Consider the following 22,169-nt stretch of genomic DNA (forward strand, 5'->3'; position numbering starts at 1 on the left):
TCAGGTTGTTTAGGAGAGATAAGTGTAGGCATCTCATTTTTATGTGAACAGTTACAGGTAACTTATCATTCACTCTTAAAATGTATACCTGGAAGCCTTCACACCCTCGTATATGAAATATGACATTGAGAACAATTGCTGTAGTAATAGTTACATTACACAAGCTAGTTTTATATTTAAAGCTGACATATTTTTACTGGTTTCATCACGCATTCAAAATTTCTTCTTACAAGGTGACTAAGGATCCCTAGAGAGTATCGTCACTGAGAACTCTACTAGGACAGACACTATCTCCACTTCTTTGTTAACCACAGTCAAAAGAGATGCCTTTTATATTACTGCATTTTTTTTTTTTCTCTAGGAGGTAGAAGGATTGGAACAGGATTACAGCAGCAATTGATTTAAAAAAAAGAAAAAATAATAACTCTTATTTGTCCTGAGAAGCAGGTGTTGGGTATTTTTGTGATTTAGAGAGTATTTTTATTGTTTCTTATCCTCAAAAATGATTATGGAGTAGTCTTGTTTTTATCTTGCTCCACTGTGGTTGGGTATCTGTGAAAACGTTTATTTTCAGTAGAAAAACATAATGGCTTATTTTTTAGAGCTCCAAACAACTCCAAGCTGACAGCAGTCAATGATTTTTTTTTTTTCAACAACAAGCAGCAAATACCTTGTACCACTTTGTGCACCTCTGTAAAAGTATCTCAGGGTTGGAACTCTGAGTTGAAAGGGATACACAAATTTAATTTTACTGAATACTACTTAATTGCCATTCAGAAATGGCTATGCTCATTTATAATCTCATCTTTGGTGACTGGATTCCTTGGTAGCACCTTATTTTATAATTTATATTCTGTTTCTAAATTCTCCTCAATTTCTATTTCTTCCCAGTAAACTTAATTTACTTTTTTTGATGTTATTATTATTATTGCCATTATTATCGTTATGGTTGTTTTCCTTAGTCCTTGTAACCTGAGTTATGAATTGTCTTAAATATTCCATAATAACAGTATTCTAACATTTTTCTCTTCTTTAACCTTTTGACCCTCCTTTCCAATTTCTCCCATCCCCCCAGTTGTCCCTCCACCTCTGGCAACCATCAATCTGCTCACTATATCTATGAATTTTTTTGTGTGTTTGGCTTTTTTTAAGGTCCACATGCAAGAAATTATATGATATTTGTCTTTCTCTGTATGATTAATTTTTTTTTAGTATAATGTCCTTGAGGTCTGACCGTGTTGCCAAAAAATGGCAAATAAGATTTCATTGTTTTTTCATTGTTGACTAGTATTCTTTGGTGTGTATATATATCACAATTTCTTTATCCATTCATCCATCAATTGACACTTAAATTGTTTCCATATCCTGGCTATTGTAAATAGTGCTGCAATGAACATGAAGTATGTATATATATATGAGTTAATATTTTTGTTTTCTTAAGATAAATAAGCAGAGGGGCACCTGGGTGGCTCAGTTGGTTAAGCGACTGCCTTCGGCTCAGGTCATGATTCTGGAGTCCCAGGATCGAGTCCCACATCAGGCTCCCAGCTCCGCAGGGAATCTGCTTCTCCAGCTGACCTCTCTTATGCTCTCTCTCATTCTCTCTCTCTCTCTCTCAAATAAATAAAGTCTTTTAAAAAAAGATAAGCAGTATTCCATTGTGTATATATACCACATCTTCTTGATCCATTCAAATAGAACTGCTGTGTCTTATTGTAGTTTTATTTTAAAATTTTTTGAGGAACCTCTATATTGTTTTCCATAGTGACTACACCAATTTACATTCCCAGCAATAGAGCACAAGCATTCTCTTTTCTCCACAACTTCATCAACACCTATTATTTCTTGTCTTTTTTAAAATAATAACCATCATTATATTTATTATTGTTTCACCAGTCCTTGTATTCTGAGTTATGAGTTGTCCTAAGAATTCCATTATGATATTTTTAAAATTTTTAATTAGAAAAGAATTATATCAAGTTACAGATATTACTTAAGTAAATTATTTAAGTAAATTCGAAGAAACCTTAGAGTTAAAAAAAAAAATGGATACTATTTTAGAACATGATTTAGAGCCTTCCAACCTACATGAATGTGCTAGAATGGTTTATTTAACCAAGTAAATAGAATAAAAGCTAATTTTTTTTTCTCCAGTACATAAAACAATGCTAAAAAAGAAATTTGGATTTCTGTTATGGACTGAATGCTTGAGTCCCTCCAAAATTCTTTGGCTGGACCTCTAATCTTTTGTATGATAGCTCTTAAAGAAGACACATTTGGGAGGTAATTAGGTCATGAGACTGAAACGCCCATAAACAGGATAAGTGCCTGTAAGAAGAGACAACATGGAGCTTGTGTCTTTTCTTTCTGCCTTTTACCATGTGAAGATACAAAGAGAAAATGGCCATCTGCAAAACCAGAAAGAGGGTCCTTACGAGACACCAAATCTGCTGGCACCTTGTTCAGGGCTTCCAAGCCTCAAGAACAATGAGAAATAAATGTTTATTGCCTAGGCTACTCAGTCTATGACAATTTGTTACAGCAATTTAAACTAGGACAATTTATTTTTGGAAAATAAAGAGAAATGTACACTTTCTATACTTATATGCGGTTTATTTTCTGTTTTTTTTTAATTAAATGTACATACTAAGAAGTAATTAAATCTGATGAGAAGTATTGCTATATGCCTTAAATTTACTAAACTTGGAAGAAAATACTGTATACAATTACACAAAAGATTCATTTAAAAAAAACACCTGTTTTAATTATCTCTTAGTTACACATGTATATATTTAGTAACTGGTTTGCAGTTTTGGCTGATACTTAGCAAAGTAACTAGAATGCTTTAAATCCTAATAAATATGTTAAAAATTAGATCCAGAACACATTAACATAATAAAATTAGTATTAGTATTATTGTACACTGTGGGATAAGTTTAGATAGATCTTATGAAGTTCATATTTTATACAATATAAGAAACCAACAAAAATGGAAAATTGTAAGTACAGAGAAGTTTAAATCCAGGTGTTAATATCCCTTTGACAACTGGAATTGATGATAATCTTCATGACCAGCTGATTTGTATTGGTTGATCTAGAGTAACATCATTCACTGTCAGATTAATATTTAGTATCTGAAAAGAAAGCAAAATGGTAATTATTGTTTAATCAGAGCAAGATTTTTTTTGTTTTTTTAACAAAGACTATTTCCATGTATAAATTTTCTCTAATAGAAGTTTCGTTTCTCTTTTTTTGATGAGTTTTTATTTTAGAATGTTCACAACTATTTCAGTAATAATCTCACCCAACCCACTCGTAATACAGATAAAAATAAATCCCAGAGAGGTGGAGTGGTTGTTAAAAGACTGTGAAAAACTAAAACTATTTACTAATTATCTTGATTTCTATTGTTGTATTCTTTCTCCCTATTCTTAAACATGGAATTATTTATAATTCTATTACATAAATCTCTATGCTTCTAGCCCTCAAATATGAGGACATATTTATACACAAAAATTAGACTGGAAATATGCTTTCTTTTGTGTCAATCCCAAAATGCTTTAGGATGCACAATAATTTCAGTTCTGTTGTGTTACTTTCTTTCACTGGACAGAATCTCAATTAGACTATGTAGGGACTAATTATGGAGGTTACTGAGTAGCTCTAGCCAATCATCTGTAACATTTTTATGATATGATGATTTCATTAGACCTTACCACTGCTTTTTCTCCAACACATCACATGATTTTTCTGTCTTAGCTCAGAAAATTTAGATTCAATCATCAAATATGCAAGAGAAGAGGAAGACAATCCACATTCCTTTACTGTTTACTGAAAACCAGGTACTCTCCTAGTGGCTTTATAAAACATATTCTTCACTAAAAAACAACATTCTAGGATTTATTTCCAATACTGTATAGTAGAAGAGTTTAAAAGGTAAAATTAAATAATTTAAAAAAAAAATGTATATTTGCCAAATTTGAAACTGATCTATCTTACACCAAAACCTAACCTAGTCTTTTTAATACATCAAAAGTGAAAAAGGAACAAGTACATCAGATAGCTTTTAATACCTGTACAAGAGGCAACAAAACCTAACTGTTGCCAGGAAAATGTTTTTAAAATTGTATTGATAGAGAGGGGCCTGGTGGCTCAGTCAGCTAAGTGTCTGGCTTCCACTCAGGTCATGATCTGGGGGTCCTGGGATTGAGGACACCATCGGGGGGGGGGGTCCCTGCTCAGTGGGAAGTCTTCTTGTCCCTCTCCCCACTCCCCGCCCCTGCTCATGCTCTGCTTCTATCAAATAAGTAAATACAATCTTTTCAAAAAATAAAATAAAATGGGGTGCCTGGATGGCTCAGTGGGTTAAAGCCTCTACCTTCAGTTCAGGTCATGATCCCAGGGTCCTGGGATTGAGCCCCACATCTCTCTGCCCACATCTCTCTGCTCAGGGGAGCCTACTTTCCTCTCTCTCTCTCTGCCTGCCTCTCTACCTACTTGTGATCTCTGTCTGTCAAATAAATAAATAAAATCTTTAAAAAATTGCATTAATAAAATAATTAAATCAAGATTTGCATATAAGTCCCACACTGATGGAGAAGGCCAACAGAATAAAGAAAGAAACTGACCACTCTCTACTTTTAGCATGTATCTATAAAGGTTTGAATCCCTAGGTACTCATAAGTATTTGTTTTATTAACTGCTCAATTGCTGGTAGTTAAAAATAATAGCTACTTTTGGAATCAATGAGGTAATAAAATATTGTAAAAATTCCTTCTTAATACTTAAAAGTCTTTGTGAATATGTTTGGAAGCAGTGGAATGAACTTTCTTTATAAATTATGTGGAATGAACTTTCTTCATAAATTATGTGTTTTTATACCAAGCATCTGGTTAAAATGAACTTGAAATAATACTTGATATGTTTAAAATATCTTTTTTGTCATTGTTCACCTTAGTGTTTTGGTTTATTTTTGTAGTAAAAATTATGAACTTTATTTTTGCCAATGCAGTACTAAATAAGGAGCAAGAAAATATATATGTCAAATTATCCTTCTTAATCTGATTGAACATTGGGCAGTTCAAATACACTGATTGCTAATTGTGATAGATAACCATTGACTATCTATTCCTGGAGAATTAACTTTCCCTTTGAAGGACTCAGTTTCTTGGTCTGCCACATGAGACCACTGGCTTAAATCAGTGATTCCCTTACTTTGTAATTTTAGAAACCAGTGAAATTTTAAAAAGAAGAAAAATGGGGGTGAGGCACTGAGTTATTAACTTTTATTTTACCAAGGAAGGACATTAAGTATACAAAACTCTAATTTTCCAACCTTGATATAACTTAAAGAAATAAAAGAATTTTGATGCCAAAATAGTAATTAGAACATAGTTCTACATTAAAGGGGAAATAACACTTGCCTACAAAACACCAGCAACAATAAAGCAGTAAGTTTCAAGTGGATAGAATGATCTTCCAGGTGCTGTTTACCCCTCAGCTTTGTAAAATCTGTGAGGACACAAGACTGTGGCCCAAGACACAACCATTATTTTTTTAAGTTGAAGTCAGTCAAATAACCGACTGTTTTTAAGTTAGGTATTGGAAGTACTTGTTGATTAACGGCTAGTAATTTTTATCCAGCTCTAACACTAACAGGTAATACACACACAAAATTTTAGTATTAGAGCCAGAGCCTTGTACTTGGATCATTTCTAACAGTTAGCTGTTGACTAGAATATATATGTAGAACATATATAGAATATATGTTCTCTGAAATCCACATTTTTGGGACATGGATTCCAGAATTTAGAATTGGAAGGAGCTGAAGAGACTGTTCACTTGCATATTCTTATTGAATTTGAAAGAAAAGGAAGGCTTAAAATTATTTGTTCAAAATAAAAGAACTAATTACTGGTAGCAATGGAAATTTAACATAAAAATTCCAATACCTTGTTTAATGTATGAATTATATCCTTGTATACCTGTATGTCAAATTATTCAAGTGCCAATAGACAATTCTATTAATTTTGCAAGGATTTCCAAACATACTTTATCCAAGGTGCATTAAATACTTAAATGTAGACATATTATATTAAAAAAAATTTTAAGGCATTTTACCTTATAGGGATAACAGTGACTTAGAGGCTTAATGTAAATTGAATCTTGCTTTGATTACATCAGGAAAATTGTAACACAGGTGCCACTAGATTGATTCATATGACAAGTTACTATGAATGATAATATGGAGATCGATTAGGAAGTTTAAGGAAAATAAATAAATAACAGAGGTGATAGGTGACCCATAATTATGTTTCATTAGGTTTAGGAAATAGAAGACATCCATATAGATGTTTTAAAAACTCCATTATTTTTTTCTTGTATCACTTACCTCCTTGTCTAGGCTTTCACTAAATTTAACTACTTCTCTATTTCCGTTATATATAAGAATAACCTCATTAACAGCAGTCTTTCCTTTCCCCCATATGTCGATGAATCCAAGCCTCATTTCATTTTTGTTTATGTAACCATTTTTCAGTATAGTGCTTGTCAAGGTATTCTATAAAGACAAAGACAAAGAAGTAATGTAAACCCTCACTTTCAAAAGCAATTAAATCTTTTAAAGCATACATTTGTTAACCAAAACGTATTTCATAGTATAGCAAATTTTTATTCATATTTTTCAAATGAGGTATGTTATACAAAAATGTAAAATATGGAAATATAAAATATGGAACAAAACTTCAAATATTATTTAACTGACATACCTTATTTAAATTAAATTGTGCCAAGAAATATAAGCCTTTTTCATAGGTGTCTGTAGAGAGACAAAAAGATTATATATTTATATTTCCAAAGAAGAAAAATAATAAAAACTAGAATAGTTTGGTTCTCTTTCCTAGTATAAAGTGTATCAAATACCATCAATGCATATCTAATTTTTCTCTAAGTTTATTTAACTTGTTCAAAAACTGTCCAAGGAGCACTTTAATATGAAGGATGAGTCCCCAGAGAGGATCCTAGAAGAACAGGGCAGGTTGGTGTGTGTGTATTTATTTGTTGGAGATTAATGCTAGAGTGACAGGTCTAAAATCACCTTAACATGGCTCTGGCAGGGTGAAAAAAGTATACTAATAAACAGAATTGGGTGGTGATATTGGTGGTCACTTACCAGCCATTTCAATGACTGACAATATAATAATGTTTATAAAGCAAAATGAGCATGATGGAAACTTACTTTAGTGTCATTTGACAAAAAATATTCAATTGCTGGGGATTATGAGAGATCTATTGAAATCAAACTGATAAAACATGGGGTTTATATTCATTTCTTTACCTAATTATAATTTTACCATATTTAAAATCAATTTTTAAAATAATTTGACAGCTAAAATATAAGTGCTTACTATTTGTCAACTTTTAAGTACTTTATCACACTGCTCCAAGAGGTATGTCCTTTTTATTGTTCTCATGGTTGAAGAGGAATGTGAGCTCCAGAGAAGTTAAATAAATGGCTGAAAGTGAGTCAACTAATTATTAACAAAATCTGGAATAAAGTCCAAATTTACCTGAATTCTAAGACTGTGTTTATATGTAAAACAAAATAAGCATAGGTAAGGCAGAAAGGCAAAAGTAAATTAAATGCATGACTGAAACAAGTGTTAAAATAACATTGAAAAAGTAACAAATTTTACTTTCCTTTTCAAACTTATACATGCCAGAATTTTGTTAAATGATTATTTTTTAAAACTGCTTAATCTGTAACTAATTTTACCTAATCTACAATCTTTACTTAATATACACAAATTTTGAGATAATTTTACAATAGTCTCCCTTTATATGGGGGTATACACTCTAAGATCCCCAAGCCCTGTATATACTAAGATTTTTCCTGTAATACTTACCTCTGATACAGTTTAATTTATAAATTAGTCACAGAAAGAGATTAACAGTAACTAATAATAAAATAGAACAACTATAACAATATACTGTAATAAAAGTTATGTGAATGTGGTTTCTCACTCTCAAGATAGCTTACTGTGCTATGCTTATTCTTGTTGTGATGATGGGAGATAATAAAATGCCTAGGTGAGGAGATGAATTGAGATGAATGACTTGGACATGGAGATGCAGCATTAAAACTACTGCTGATCTCCTCACACTGTAAGAGGGAGGATCATCTGTTTCTAGACCAGGGTTTTTCATGGGTAACTGAAAATGCAGAAACCAAAACCATGGATAAGGGGAAACTGCTGTATTTTATCTTTGATTTTCTTTGAGAGAAAAAAATATGTCAGCAAATAGTATTTTATAAAATGTGAATATACTTAGAGAAGGAAATAGTTCTGTGCCTATTAATTAGATTGATAGGCTTGCTGAGAGAGAACACTTCTTTGGAGAGTCTGACCTGCTGAAACATATGTTATATATTGTTGTTGCTGTTTATTCAAGAATTCAAGGAATTATCTGAAATCTTCATACGGATTACAACAAATATACTGAGTTTGTCAGATACAATTAAAAAAAAAAAACAAATATAATTGGCCAGAATAATCTTATATGCTTACATAGAGAGATAATAAATAAATATTTGAAGTATGTTTTTTCTTACCAATGATTAAAAAATAAAATCTGCTATGAAACTTTAATAGGGCAAAGGTCATACCAAGTTCTTTCATCTATATCTTAGTTTGATAGGAAGACCAGGAGTAAAATTTCTAAGAGAAGCATTGTCTCCCTTGCTGTTCAAATGAACTAATTTATTGGATAGGTACATAAATTCAAAGGTTCTAAGACAAGAATGCAAATGTATAACTCAACTTTACAACCCTGGAAAACTGTAGGCAAATTTAAAGTGCAGCCTGCTGGGAGCAGGTGAGAAAGACTGCAAACTTTGTAGAACCCCAGTTAACATGTTAACAAAGGTCAGAACTCTAAAAACATAGGGTTTTCATAAGTGACTCTCAATCTCACAAAACAGAGGGTTGCTGAGGGGAGGGGGGTTGGGAGAAGGGGGGTGGTGTTATGGACATTGGGGAGGGTATGTGCTTTGGTGAGTGTTGTGAAGTGTGTAAACCTGGCCATTCACAGACCTGTACCCCTGGGGATAAAAATATACTATATGTTTATAAAAAATAAAAAAAATTAAAAATTAAAAACATAGGGTTTTAATTGATAGCGGTTGATTCTTCACCTTAAATCAAAAGATAGTAGGAAAAAAATTTTTTGTTTTGTTTTTAAGAGTCTTGCTTTGATTGATTCATATGATTCTTGTATCAACCTTCCAATATACTTTATTTACTAATAAATTGATTCCCGTTTATTAGGGTTGCAAAATATTAACTATGATATAACTAAAAAGTTGAAAAATACATGTCTTGGCTAGTAATGAAAGATCTCTCTTCTGCAGATAGCTTATTTTCATTGCACTGAACCGCCCTGTGAGAACATCAGCTCCACATGGATGTTAGTTTTTAGGACTGATGTTTGTTTGAAGAGAATGTTCAGAACTCCCATCTAGTAGAGTGACACTGTTAATGGCAGTCAACAACCCTAATCCACAACTAGTGTTTACTTAACAGCACACTAATCACCTGAAGGTGATACCTGGGCTTCTACCCAAATTAATGGAAATTAACTGGTCCTTAGGATCTGCATCTTCAATAAACTACCCTAATAAACTACACTAAGGGATTCTGTGACAATGATCAGAAAAGCACACATGGCTGTGAGCCTAGCAGTTCTGTCTGGTCTAAAGAAATGACTTTATAACTCATATTACTCTATGACTATAGAGTAAACATAGATCTAATTTTAAATCCTTAAACTTTTCATGTAAATAATATTGAATTAAAAAAACAAATACGCATGAAATACAGAGATCAAAGTCAAGTTTTGTTTCTAGGCTATCTCATGTTTTAGAGGCATCCTTTATGCATTGCCATGTGCACATGGAATGTGGCATTTCAGTTCAGGTGACCTTACATGTACTGAATGTCTCTCATGTGAATGGCATGAGCTACTTTCTGGGAGTAACAAATGATCAATATACATTCTCTGCCCATACATGTTTCTTAGTTATTCAGACATTTCCCATAGGATTAACTACATTTAGGGTAAGAGGAAAGTCTTTGATGTTTAGAACATTACGTTTTAAAGTTGATTTAGCTAATTATTAAGCTACTTTAGCTTTGGATAATTTTATTAGCCTTTCATTCAGCTTCCAAGGTACAAAACAGATAACATAAAAGCAATGTGAGATAATATGTATGCCATCAATTACATTTATCTATTAAATGGAACACTCACCGATACTCTCTCCATCATCCCAAAACAGAGATCCCTGTGCCGTCTGATTATTATCTGCAGCAACAATGAGCTTCATGTAATTTTTTCGACTAAAAAAATATATATATAATTTTACCTATGTATATAGAATACCAGACTTCAGTTATGATATAGCAGCCATATGAACAACCAAAGGAAAACAAGTAAGAATATTAACAATGAGAATACAAACTGTTTTCAACAGAGAAAATGAAAGGTCTTCCCTTAATAATGAGTTACTGGGAATGACATAAACCATAAAATCCTTCATATTTAACAGAAAATATGCTTGCCTTTTGATCTCAAAAGATCACCTACTTAACAGATCAAAAAGGGCTTCATTTATAATGGTTTAAACCATATTAAGTTAATTGATATATTTATTTAGTATTCTCTCTGCTAATCTGGACACTGACCATTAAACATGAATATTTATATATTAATATTTAATACTAATTTAATATAATTATATTATATTAATTAATATTTATTATATTAATATGCACTGTTATATATGTTATTATATATGCTATTATAGCATATATAATAGTGTTTTATCTGTTATAATTTAAACCTTTCTCGCATTTCCATACATGAATCACTGAGTTATCATTGGAAATTATTAATAAGAATGTGAAGAGTAGCATGAAAGTTATAATTTCTTTTTTTTAATTTATCATTTGACAGAGATCACAAGTAGACAGAGAGGCAGGCAGAAAGAGAGAAAGAAGCAGGCTCCCCGCCAAGCAGAGAGCCTGATGTGGGGCTCGATCCCCGAACCCTGAGATCATAACCTGAGCCGAAGGCAGAGGCTTTAACCCACTGAGCCACCCAGGCACCCCAAAAGTTATAATTTCTATCCTTGAAATGGACAATACCTCCCAAGCTGGTGCCTACACAGATCCATCTGTGAACTAAGATGTGCTTCCTTGCTGACTGTACAAATGATTTGGTTTGACAGACTCATATTTTTAAGGAAGGATTTATCAGACAAATTATGCTTAGATATAATTGTCTTTTCCTATCACAAATGTTGAAACTTGTACTGCCATGAACTGCCCTAAAATATCCATAACATTAGAGCTCAAATTTCTACAGCAACTTAATAAAGACATTATTATATCTCAGTATGAATACCTATATATATTTACATGTAATGTATATATTTCAAGTTCATAGTTACAGGTGCAAGAGATAAATATATATTAACAACATTTAAAAACTGGTTTAACCCACAATTTTCCAACATACTTAAAATTTAAGATTAAAAAGTGTTTCACAGTTTACATTCTACCCTTTCTATATACCTAGCCCTAATAACCTATTTACTGTACCCCTCTAAACACACACACACACACACACACACACTCACACACACACTGGCCTCTCTACTTGTCTTTTATAACAAAAGGATTCTTTGAGGTCCAATTTATAAATGTTCTCTTCTGTGAAGCCCTCATTTCTCAGATATAATTGTTTTTCTGTTCTTAAATTAATATCAGGGTAGAGTATTGAAAGAAATGGATCTGGATTATTCTAGGAGATAGAAAAAGTCCATGCATATCAAATAGGGCTGTCAGCATGTAGATCACCAAATGAGTGGATACAGCATGAGAAGAGAAGAATCAAGACTGAGTTTCCAAATCTGAATGTGTAAACAGGAATTTAGGCAATGGAAATAGACACTCTGGTCAGAGGATTCACTTTTACATCAGTCACATAAGCCAGAGTAGAGCCATGATCCTTGGTAGATTGAATATAATGCTGAGTAAGAGGGAGAGAATACCAGGTTGGGGTCCTAGGTCAAAGAAGAGAAGGTCTTAGCCAGATCATCAGTTATGAATGATAATGTCTAGAAAATATGAATTAATAAGAATTATCTTTCATCTTTATATGGGATGAGGCTGCTAAAAAACAGGCCTGGTTCTTCTGTGGGCAGCAGTGTACTTGTAGTTTGAAGAAGCAGTGATATTGTCAATGGATATCTACATTTTCATAAACTAGAGTGAGTTTGGAAATACTTCACAGGACTGACAGAGGGAGTTAGAAAAAGTGGAAGGAAAAGGAAGTCCTCTGAACAATATTTGATTAAAGTTTATAGAAAGTTCATTTAAGAAATCATGTTTCAATGAAGTAAGTAATATTTCTTTCCACATGTCAGAAATCAAAAATGAGTACTTAGATAAGGCAGCCACTCAAAATACAAGAGATTCAATTGTCAATACAGAAGACAAGAAGTTTTAGTTGGTATTTTGATCTAGGAAACTTTCTTACTATTAGAAGGAATATCATGCTGGAGGACAATTATTCGTGAGTCTCAAATATCTGCATATCTTGCATACGGGTAGGGATGTACAAAGGGAGAGGGAGAAAGAGAATCTCAAGCAGACTCTCGGATGAGCACAGAGCCCTGTGTGGGGCTTGATCCCACGACCCTGAGATCATGACCCCAGGAGAAATAAAGAGTTGGATACCCAACTGACTGAGCCACCCTGGTGCCCCTAAATTATATTTTAATGGATGCTTTTAAAGTAAACAGTATTGGAAGATAGGGCATTGTTTGTTTTTAAATTAATTTTTTAAAAAATTTACTGACCAGTATAATAAATCCCCTTAAAAGCAAACAATGGAGAGGTTTGCTTACAGCCCATTATAAAGGGCTGAGTGCCTAAGCCTGGAGTTCCGTAGCTGTGACACAACCTCCTACATGTGCAGTTTCTGTCTAGGCCTAGGTCATCCCCATGGGACTTCAGGGACAAGGAAACCCCAAGCAAACATGAAATTCAAGTCTCTTGCTATGCCATGAATAAGAAAGGCGTTTGTCTCTTACCCAACATCCATGACACTGTGGCAGAGTAACTTGTTCAGTTGGAAATAAGGTAAAATCTCAGACCCTTCCCAGTTCTTGACAATTTTAGCAGGACATATCTCAGAATTTAATCTGAGCTCTTGTAAATACTTCACTTACCTGTGAAATGTGTTTTTATCAGGCTCCTGACATGGTAGGATGTGACCACCACGGACATGTAGGTTTATTGTATCTAAAGGAGTATAAAATTTATGAAACTGCCCTCTGACTTCAATATCTTGGCCCTGGAAATGAGGAGGTTGGAAGGAATAACATAAGTGGCAAGAAATGGAATCATCAGCAATATTGGTGTTTGATATATCAAACAAAAATACTGATGTAAGTACATCAATTGATACACATACAAAAATTAATAAAAACTCAAACACGTATTTGAGAAATCATGTTACTTAAAGTATATACTTAGTTCTTAGTTATTAATAGCTTTGAAAGTAATTTACCACCATTTGTTTTTGTGATACTCTCATGCAGAAAATTCGTGGGTTTTCAAAGGTCACAAAAGTTATTCCTGGCTTGTCATATACATTATTCTTGGAAGGACAATATAACCTTTAATGGTAATTTTGCATATTGATACAGGACAATGACCTTTTTGTGTACAATGTTATGTTTATTCAGTAAAATAAATCAATGACTCCATAATAAGCTACGGCAGAATAAATTAACTCTTTCACTGTGTATTAATTTGATACAGCTATAATTAGCAAGAAATATCTTACCTTTTTAAGTGTAAAGTAAACCAAATATGTCACCAATGAAAAAGCTAGTATAAAACAGTTACTCATATGTTTTTAGTCAATTCCCCAGAATTCCCTAACCACTTACCGTATGATAATCAAACCACCGAGCATCAGGAACATAGCCTATTACAGACTTAACACTCTGGAATTTAAAGATACAGTCATTAAAAACATATAGGTCAAGGAAAATAATATTTTGTGAACAAAAATATATGATAGGACTTACAGGTTCCAACACAGCAGTAACCAGAAATGCTGGCCCCCACAAGAACTGCTTGAATATATCCCATGTTATCTTGTCATTAAAGAACCTTGACAGAATATTTACAAATAATTAAGTCAAAGAATTTCATTTCTCCTGAATATCATAAAATAATTATTCAAATCACATTTTGCTGTATAAACTTTTGTGGACTGAAGTGAAAACCAAACTATAAACAAATCAAAAACAATTCTATCATTTGGAATTTAATGTTAAATAAGTAGTGCAATATTTTACAAGTTAATGTAAACTATAACAAAACTTCCTGACAAAACACAGAGAATTTCTGTAAGGCCAATTGAATGAGAAATCTTTGAAGAGAATTCACAGAGGTACAAATATTAACTTTACCTTGTAGAAGTTCAACAAACTAGGAAACAAAAGTAACAAATAGTCTGGAAGAGAATTGTGAGGAAAGTGTGCTATATGAAATCTTGATTTCGTGCCTGTGTGGCTCAAGTCGGTTAAGCGTCTGCCTTCAGCACAGGTCAGGATCCCAGCGTCCTGGGATGGAGCTCTTACCAGCCTCCCTGTTTGGCAGGAAGCCTGCTTCTCCCTCTGCCTGCCACTTCTCCTGCTTGTGCTCTCTCCCTCTCTCTCTCTCTTGCTATCTCTCTCTGCCAAATGAATTAAATAAATAAATAAATAAATAAATAAATAAATAAATATCTTGATTCAGTAATTAAAAAATTTTTGTTTCCCAGAGTTCATAATAATAAAAAAAAGAAAGAAAGAAAGAGAAATGAGAAAAGAATAATAAAGATTTTGCTTCTCTTACTTAAATTAGAGCTCACTGAATAGTGCATTTAATGTATTTCGGAATTTCAGGTACAAAGGTTGAGAACACCAAAATCTGTTCTTCATAGTTCCAGAATAGTCACTATTAAATGTCCAAATTTTTTTCTCTAACTGAAACAGAACTGCACATTTCAATTTGTTCTTTTGCTGTTGTTTCACTCTTCCACAAACAGATTCATGCCAAGGTGGACTGCTGAATTTACTGCTTCCTGTACTTTTCGTGGGATAAAGGGCCAAGATGTACTCAGTAGGACAAGAGTCTGCAAAGTTAATAATAATGTTTCTGATTGGGGATTCAGTTTAGAGCTTATACTCTGACTCTTCTGGGAAGTTAATAGGGAGAAGACAAACTGTGGAAATAATAGAGGCAGATATTAATAGAAATTTACCAGAAATAAAGAATGGATTATGGTAGATAAATTAATAAAGTAACTGGTGGATAATATAAATTTAGGAAAACCTGTTATTGTTTAAGATCCTGTCATCAGAACAGATGGCATATTGATCAATCTATTACGTTTGTCATTTTGCCTTGCATACTATTATTTAATTTAGCAAATATATTACTGATTTATCAATTGTACCATCTAACAAATCACCTCACTCAATTACTCTGGTAATATAGTGTGTGTGTGTGTGTGTGTGTGTGTGTGTGTGTGTGTGTGTGTGTGTGACATAAACAATAAGAGTTAGCTGGTATTTGCCTTAAAAATAGGACAAGCTACAATTTTTACAACTATGCTAGTAGAAAAGAATTTTAAGATTTGATCATATATCAGTTTAAGCTTTAAGGAGTGAATCCAAAACCATTTTCTAAGCAAAATACTAGCACTGTTCTAGGGTGCTCTATAACACATCTCCAAGAAAAGGTGAGACAGTTTTCTTCAGTTAGGCATACATATATATGGTAGATTTACTTAACTGTTACTAACTTCAATTAATCAAATTATTGTGTAGAGATAATATTACTTGCCTTCATTTTTAAAATATTCAATATAAAAAGGTATGTAAATCTAAACACTAGGAATATAGTAATTATAAAAATTATTACTTTTCAATAACTGATTAATGTTTTATTTTAATACCACCCTGTTTATTAATACTTATTTATGTAAATGTTTATTAACCCAAATTTTAAATTAAAATAGCAATGAAAACACTTCCAATTTCAAATATTCTACACTTTATGAGATTACTGAGTAAATTAAATGAAATTTGTCCCCTTTTGGCAAAAAAAAAAAAAAAGAAGAATTTGTGCTTACTCATGCAAAAGGGGTCGAATAACAGTGCCCCCATGAGCATGAATTTCATGCATCTGTGTATAGAAGTAAGGCAATAAAGTGTATCTAATATTTAGAATATTCCTTGACATTTCAGAAAAAGTTGCATTCCAAGAAGCAGGATCTTGTCTCTGAAACAAAGTAGAATGAAATAGTCATAAGCTCTTGTCCTTGTTTAAATCATAATTTTCAAATACATGATTGGAGAATAAAAAGTAGAAAATAATATTCATCCATTGCATGTGGTATATACTTTCTTCACAAATATCACAAAGATCTTATGCAGTAATATTTCTATCTCATATGATGAAGAAAGAACATATTTTAATTAAAAATGCAAATAGCTTGATTCACTTTAGATGAACATATGTAAAGAGCAGTTCATATTTGAATAGGTAGCAAATACATTGTCAATCATGGTGATTATCAGTATAGGAATGAAAAGACTAGAAAAGAAATGAAATGCTGTACAAAAGCAGAAATAGACATGCAGAGCTCATTTTGGTGATGCCCCCACACTGTGTGTTCTCATGAGAAATGGATAAATTATGATATGAAAGAATTAATCAAATAGGAGAAAGAGAGGACCTAATTAATTCTGAACAAGAAAGAAGGGAATGCCCTAGTCTCCTCTGGAATATGCACTCAAGGTAAAAACGAAAATTGACACTGCAAAGATTAAAACCTGTTCAAAATGTTGTGTGGCACCTGAGTGACTTAGTCCGTTAAGCATCCAACTTTTTTTTTAATAAAGATTTTATATATTTATTTGACAGAGAGAGAGCATGAGTAGAGGGAGTGTCAGATGGAAAGGGAGAAATAGTTTCTTTGCTAAGGACGGAGCCCTATGTGGCTCAATCCCAGGACCCTGGGATCGCGACCTGAGCCAAAGGCAGATAGGTAACTCACTGAGTCACACAGGGACTCCAATCCTCCAACTCTTGATTGGGCTCAGGTCATGACCTCAGAGTCAAGGGATGGAGCCCCCCATTAGACTCTGTGCTGAGCATGTTGCCTGCTTAATATTCTGTCTCTCTCCCTTTGCCCCTCCCCCCACTTGCACAGCTCTCTCTTTCTCTCAAAAAAAAAAAAAAAAAAAAAACACGTTGCATTTACTGGTTAAAATATAGTAGGGACAGTGATTCATATTTTACATTTTAATTTGTGCTAGGAAAAAAACAGGCTGCCACATAACTCCAGGGGGCAATACTTTCCATGTTTTTTGCTGGTATCAATAGGAATGATGGTATTAAGAACTATGCCATATCCATACAGATGCCAACTTTTTTTAGATTTTGGTAGTAAGAAAGCTTTATGATGACTGTTACCATTGTTATATGGAAAATAATGTTAAAATAGGCAAAACCTTGAAAGTAAAGTGGTTCAAAAATTAGTAAACAGTAACTGATCCTATTGTTACCACTTCCAAAGATAAGAAGAGGTAAAAATCATCTCTTAACTTACTGACCTCGCTGACATTATTTCAATTTTAACAATACAGAAGATCTTAATTCTAAACTGTGCATCCCTAAATTCAATTATACTACCTCATAATTGAACTTAAGTTGAGGCTTCTGTTCCATAGATTTTTATTTAAAAATACTTCCTCAGTTTTTTTCTTCCTCCATTTCATCTTCTCCAAAACTCCAGCCACCTCCCATCTTGGAGGTTTTCACTTGCACCCTCTACCTGAATTCTCTCCCATATCCTTATATTGGTTTTGGTTGCTGTGCTTCACTCAAGTCTCCACTCTAACGCTTAAGTCATTTCAAGCAAGAGGACCTTCCTAAGTACTGCTTCTAAAACTGAGTCCTCATAAATCCCTATCACTTTAGCTTTCACTGTTTTCCCTCATATGCATTTATTTATATCTGGCTATACATACACACTTACATATACATATTTGCCTATTATCTCTATCCTGCCTACATTATATGAATCATGGGGCAGGGAATTTATAAATATTAAATGGTAGACTCTTAATAAATACTTGTTGAATAAATCCCTGTGCAGGTTTTATTGATTCATTTTACTCTTCCAATGTTACAGGTTCCTAAATTGCATTATTGACAGCAAGTTTTCCTGTTAAAGTATTCTTATTCCAACAAGTTATGTTATTGCCAAACTTTCTTCCAAAATGTAGTCTCATACTGCCTTCTATCCTTATATAGATTTCTATTTTCATTTTCTAAAATATATCCTTCCCTCTAACACTTCCCAGGATGGACAAAAAGATTTCACAGCACGTGATAAGCTCCACCACTCAGTTACTACTGCTAGAACCCATCCTTCAAAGACCAGCTCTATCTGCAACTTTTCCATGAGGTGCATTTTGATAATTCATCTTTTCTCTGCACTTCATTAAAAGTCAATATCACAAAATTTAGCACTTAATTAGGTATTGCCTCTAATTATTAATACATTTCCATAACTTTTAATATTGTCACCTCTCTTTTCCAAAAATTTCTTTCAGACAATTTAGTAACATGGAGAGTTGTGCCACAACACAAGAATTAGCCCCCATAATTCCTTTTTCTTTTTTTTTCTTGATTTCTCAACTCATTATCTTAACATTTGCCTTTTAAATCTGCTCATTTTCATACACTGATAGTAGTATTTCAAATGACTTTTCCCTGATTATTTAGTTTGAAGCTGTTTATTTAATTGTTTTGTCTCAGTTGAAAGAAGTTCAAGAAGTGGGTTTTTTTTCTCCCCTGACTTTTCCAAAATTATACAGAACCGCAGTAAGTATGTCAGCTGACCAAGTTCTAAAGTCCAAAGTATAAAGTAACCCAAATCAGAAAATTCTGAAAACAATGAGCTCAGATGCCCTAAGTAAATGTAAAGAGGTTCATACAAAGTATGCATTGAAAATCAGCCTGATAGGGTGAATTCTTTTTTTATTTGTGATGATTTTTGTTTATTATTATTATATTTAATTAGCTAACATATGGTACATCATTAGTTTTTGACGTAGTGTTCAACGATTCATTAATTGTGTATAAGACCCAGTGCACATCACAACATGTGCCCTCCCTAATACCCATCACCTTGTTACCCCACACTCCCACTCCCATCTGTAACGCTCAGTTTGTTTTCCTGAGTTCAGAGTCTCTAATGGTTTGTCTCCTTCTCTGATTTCTTCTCATTCAGTTTTCCCTCCCTTCCCCTGTAGTGCAGAGGGTGAATTCTATTTAAAAACTTCCAAAGTTAGTAGGGGGAAAGGAATGAGAGTAAATGTAGTAACTACATACCCTAGTAAAAGCAATGTTGTGATTTCTTGAGTACGGATAAAATGCTCCAAGATGCATCCAGCGGGCACAGAGCTCATATTCTGAATTGTTGAAGAAACCACAAATATCTGCTCCAGTCTAAAACATATTGTGATGTTTAATTTTAATGGTTTGTTTCTTAATCTTTGTAAGTTATAAAGATAAAAGGAATAGAAATACTTACATATGAGATTCCAAAGAGACTAAATTCCATCATACCTAAAAAAAAATCAGGAAAAATCTTAGAAAGCTACTTTTTCATATATTTTGATATTTGATTTTTTCTATTTATAAAGATGTCTTATTTCTAACAACCTAATCCAATGATACAGTTTTCAGATTATTCATATACCTTTCTATCATTTCCTCTTACACTATTCAAGTTTTTTATGTTATAGTGTTAATGACATTTATAAAAATAAAATACTATTCTTCTTTGTGACTTTCAAGTTGGTACATTTAGAGCACAAAATGGTTATAAGTACATTACAGTATGAGAAAAAAGTGGTAGTATTTTCCTTGGTTTAATTTTTTTAATAAACAGCTGTCTATGTAATTATTTAACCAAGGCTCTCATCATTTGGGAAATAAAAAATCATTTTTATTAAATAAAATCATCTGAGACCTCTTCAGTAATATAGGATTCATGTGATATCCCAGCTCTCCTTTCAAAGTAGTATTTGTAAAACACTGATTGTTTTCCTTGAATCTTAATGTAAACAGTAAAAGAATTTTTAAAACTAGATCTCAAACAGAAAATTATCCATTTCCCCCTTTAAAATAATAACGTCTTATTTACTATTTACCCAACGATTGTCAAAAGACTCCTTAAAAATGTGGCTTGAAGTGTTCCATTCTTTAGCATCTATGAGTATTCTTATTCCCTAGAATCTAGAATTTCTATCCATTTCTATTCTTAGCTCTAGATATTATCCTTCCCAGTTCCTGACCTTTCCCAGGGAACTGAGACCAAAAAGAATGAAATTATTTCCTCAAAATAAACTAGGTAGATATCATTATTTTCTATAACACATCCCAGATCCTACTTTCTAGTCCACTCTCTTTTCATCATGCTATTTGTTATAAAATATGATGCAAAAGTATGTTTCTCAAAAGAACTTATAAGTTATATCGAACTAGTACCTGCAAAAGTGAATACCTGCAAAAGTGAGTATCTAGTTCCTGCAAAAGTGAATACCTAAAGGAAAACTCAATAGCGTAATGATATAGATGGTGACTCACATACCAATGATTGATTTGTCCAAATTGTCCCATTGTGCATAGTTGTCTCCAAGCCAATGCCCTCCCCACTGTCCACCAGTAGGATATGTGGAACGAGAAATAACAATTCCTCTTTTGCCAGTTGTTTTCTGCAATGCACTAAAATAGATGGAGAATTTTCACATGAGGTATTTCCAGATATTTCTATTTATGAACACCTCATTAAAAAAAAAAAAGTGTGTATGTGTGTGTGTGTGGTGTTTTTGTTGTCTGTTACTAAAACTTGTTCTTTCCCTTCCAACATTTACTAGACTGACATGCCTAAGTAGCCTTTGTTTCTTTGCTCAATGAATACAAGTTAACTACTGAAGTTATTAAATCAACTAAATAGTTATAGCTTAAGATTTTTTTTTAATGACCTCATTTTATTCTATTTAACTGTGTTCTCTTGAATAAAGGTCTAGGCTCTAAATATTGGTTGTTCCAATACTTCTCAGTTATAACTTGTCAACACTTAACCTCCATATCACTCTACAGAGACTCTTTGCCACAATACTCTCTGTTTTAGAGAAGGTAGATTAAAGTGAGCAAGGTTTTTTGGGTGTTTAAAATAAGACTAGCTGTTCTATTCCAAGTACAGAATCTAACCAAAGCCAGATTTCAAGAGAATGAATTTTACAAATTACCTCATATATTTTTTTTTCTTTTTACCCCTACTCAATCTTTGAAGAGACTTCAGTGACTTACTACTATTCATTTTAAAACATAGTCTAGTGCTAAAAAATATATAATAATGTATTATTTTATATTATCTGCATCTCTTTCTGTGTGATACTATAAAAGCATCTGAAGTAGAAAATATCCCAATATTAATGGAAGTAAAGTGTTTATTTTTATTTTATTTAAAATAAAATGCATATGAATAAGGAGTACAGAACTACTCAGGAAAAAAAATACTTCAAATAGCTAATTAGGCACACTTCACAATCATTTTGGACTACAGTGTTTGTTCTGATTTCTTTATACATAAAGTTTCTTCAGTGAGATCTTGAGATTCTTGAAGTTAGAGATAACGTCTTAATCTTCTTTCTATTTTTTGCACCTAATATAGTGCTTGGGATAAACTAGTAGCTCAAGATAGTTTTGTATTAATGAATATATCATGTCAAAATTATAGGAAACTAAAAGTGTTTTCAATGGACGTAGGATGATATATTTAACCATCTATTAATAATAAAGACCACATTGTATTCGCTAATTTAAAATTTCCTACTTGCATGTATGTCCATCTTTAAAAAGATCATACAAGAAAACTATTTTCATTGTTTCAGTTTCTACCATAAATATGAGTATATAGTCTATTTAGGAACATTAATATATTTAACACACATCATATATATT

At 32.6% G+C, this 22,169-nt stretch overlaps 1 protein-coding gene across 1 annotated transcript in view; it reads right to left on the reverse strand.

Annotated features, from left to right (window-relative positions):
• Nucleotides 1-3,065: 3,065 nt before the first annotated feature.
• The window catches only part of SI (sucrase-isomaltase), a gene marked incomplete at both ends in the record, with an annotated part of 103,707 nt that continues 84,603 nt past the window's right edge, over nucleotides 3,066-22,169 (reverse strand). The window contains 11 exons of the mRNA XM_082738358.1: nucleotides 3,066-3,134; nucleotides 6,392-6,559; nucleotides 6,768-6,817; nucleotides 10,309-10,397; nucleotides 13,295-13,419; nucleotides 14,021-14,077; nucleotides 14,162-14,246; nucleotides 16,258-16,406; nucleotides 19,530-19,646; nucleotides 19,732-19,766; nucleotides 20,794-20,927. Of these exons, the coding sequence (XP_082594484.1) occupies nucleotides 3,066-3,134; nucleotides 6,392-6,559; nucleotides 6,768-6,817; nucleotides 10,309-10,397; nucleotides 13,295-13,419; nucleotides 14,021-14,077; nucleotides 14,162-14,246; nucleotides 16,258-16,406; nucleotides 19,530-19,646; nucleotides 19,732-19,766; nucleotides 20,794-20,927 (1,078 nt within the window). The remainder of the gene's footprint in view (nucleotides 3,135-6,391; nucleotides 6,560-6,767; nucleotides 6,818-10,308; nucleotides 10,398-13,294; nucleotides 13,420-14,020; nucleotides 14,078-14,161; nucleotides 14,247-16,257; nucleotides 16,407-19,529; nucleotides 19,647-19,731; nucleotides 19,767-20,793; nucleotides 20,928-22,169) is intronic.

Source organism: Mustela nivalis, assembly GCF_964662115.1.
Source record: "Mustela nivalis genome assembly, chromosome: 1".
NCBI lineage: Eukaryota > Metazoa > Chordata > Mammalia > Carnivora > Mustelidae > Mustela > Mustela nivalis.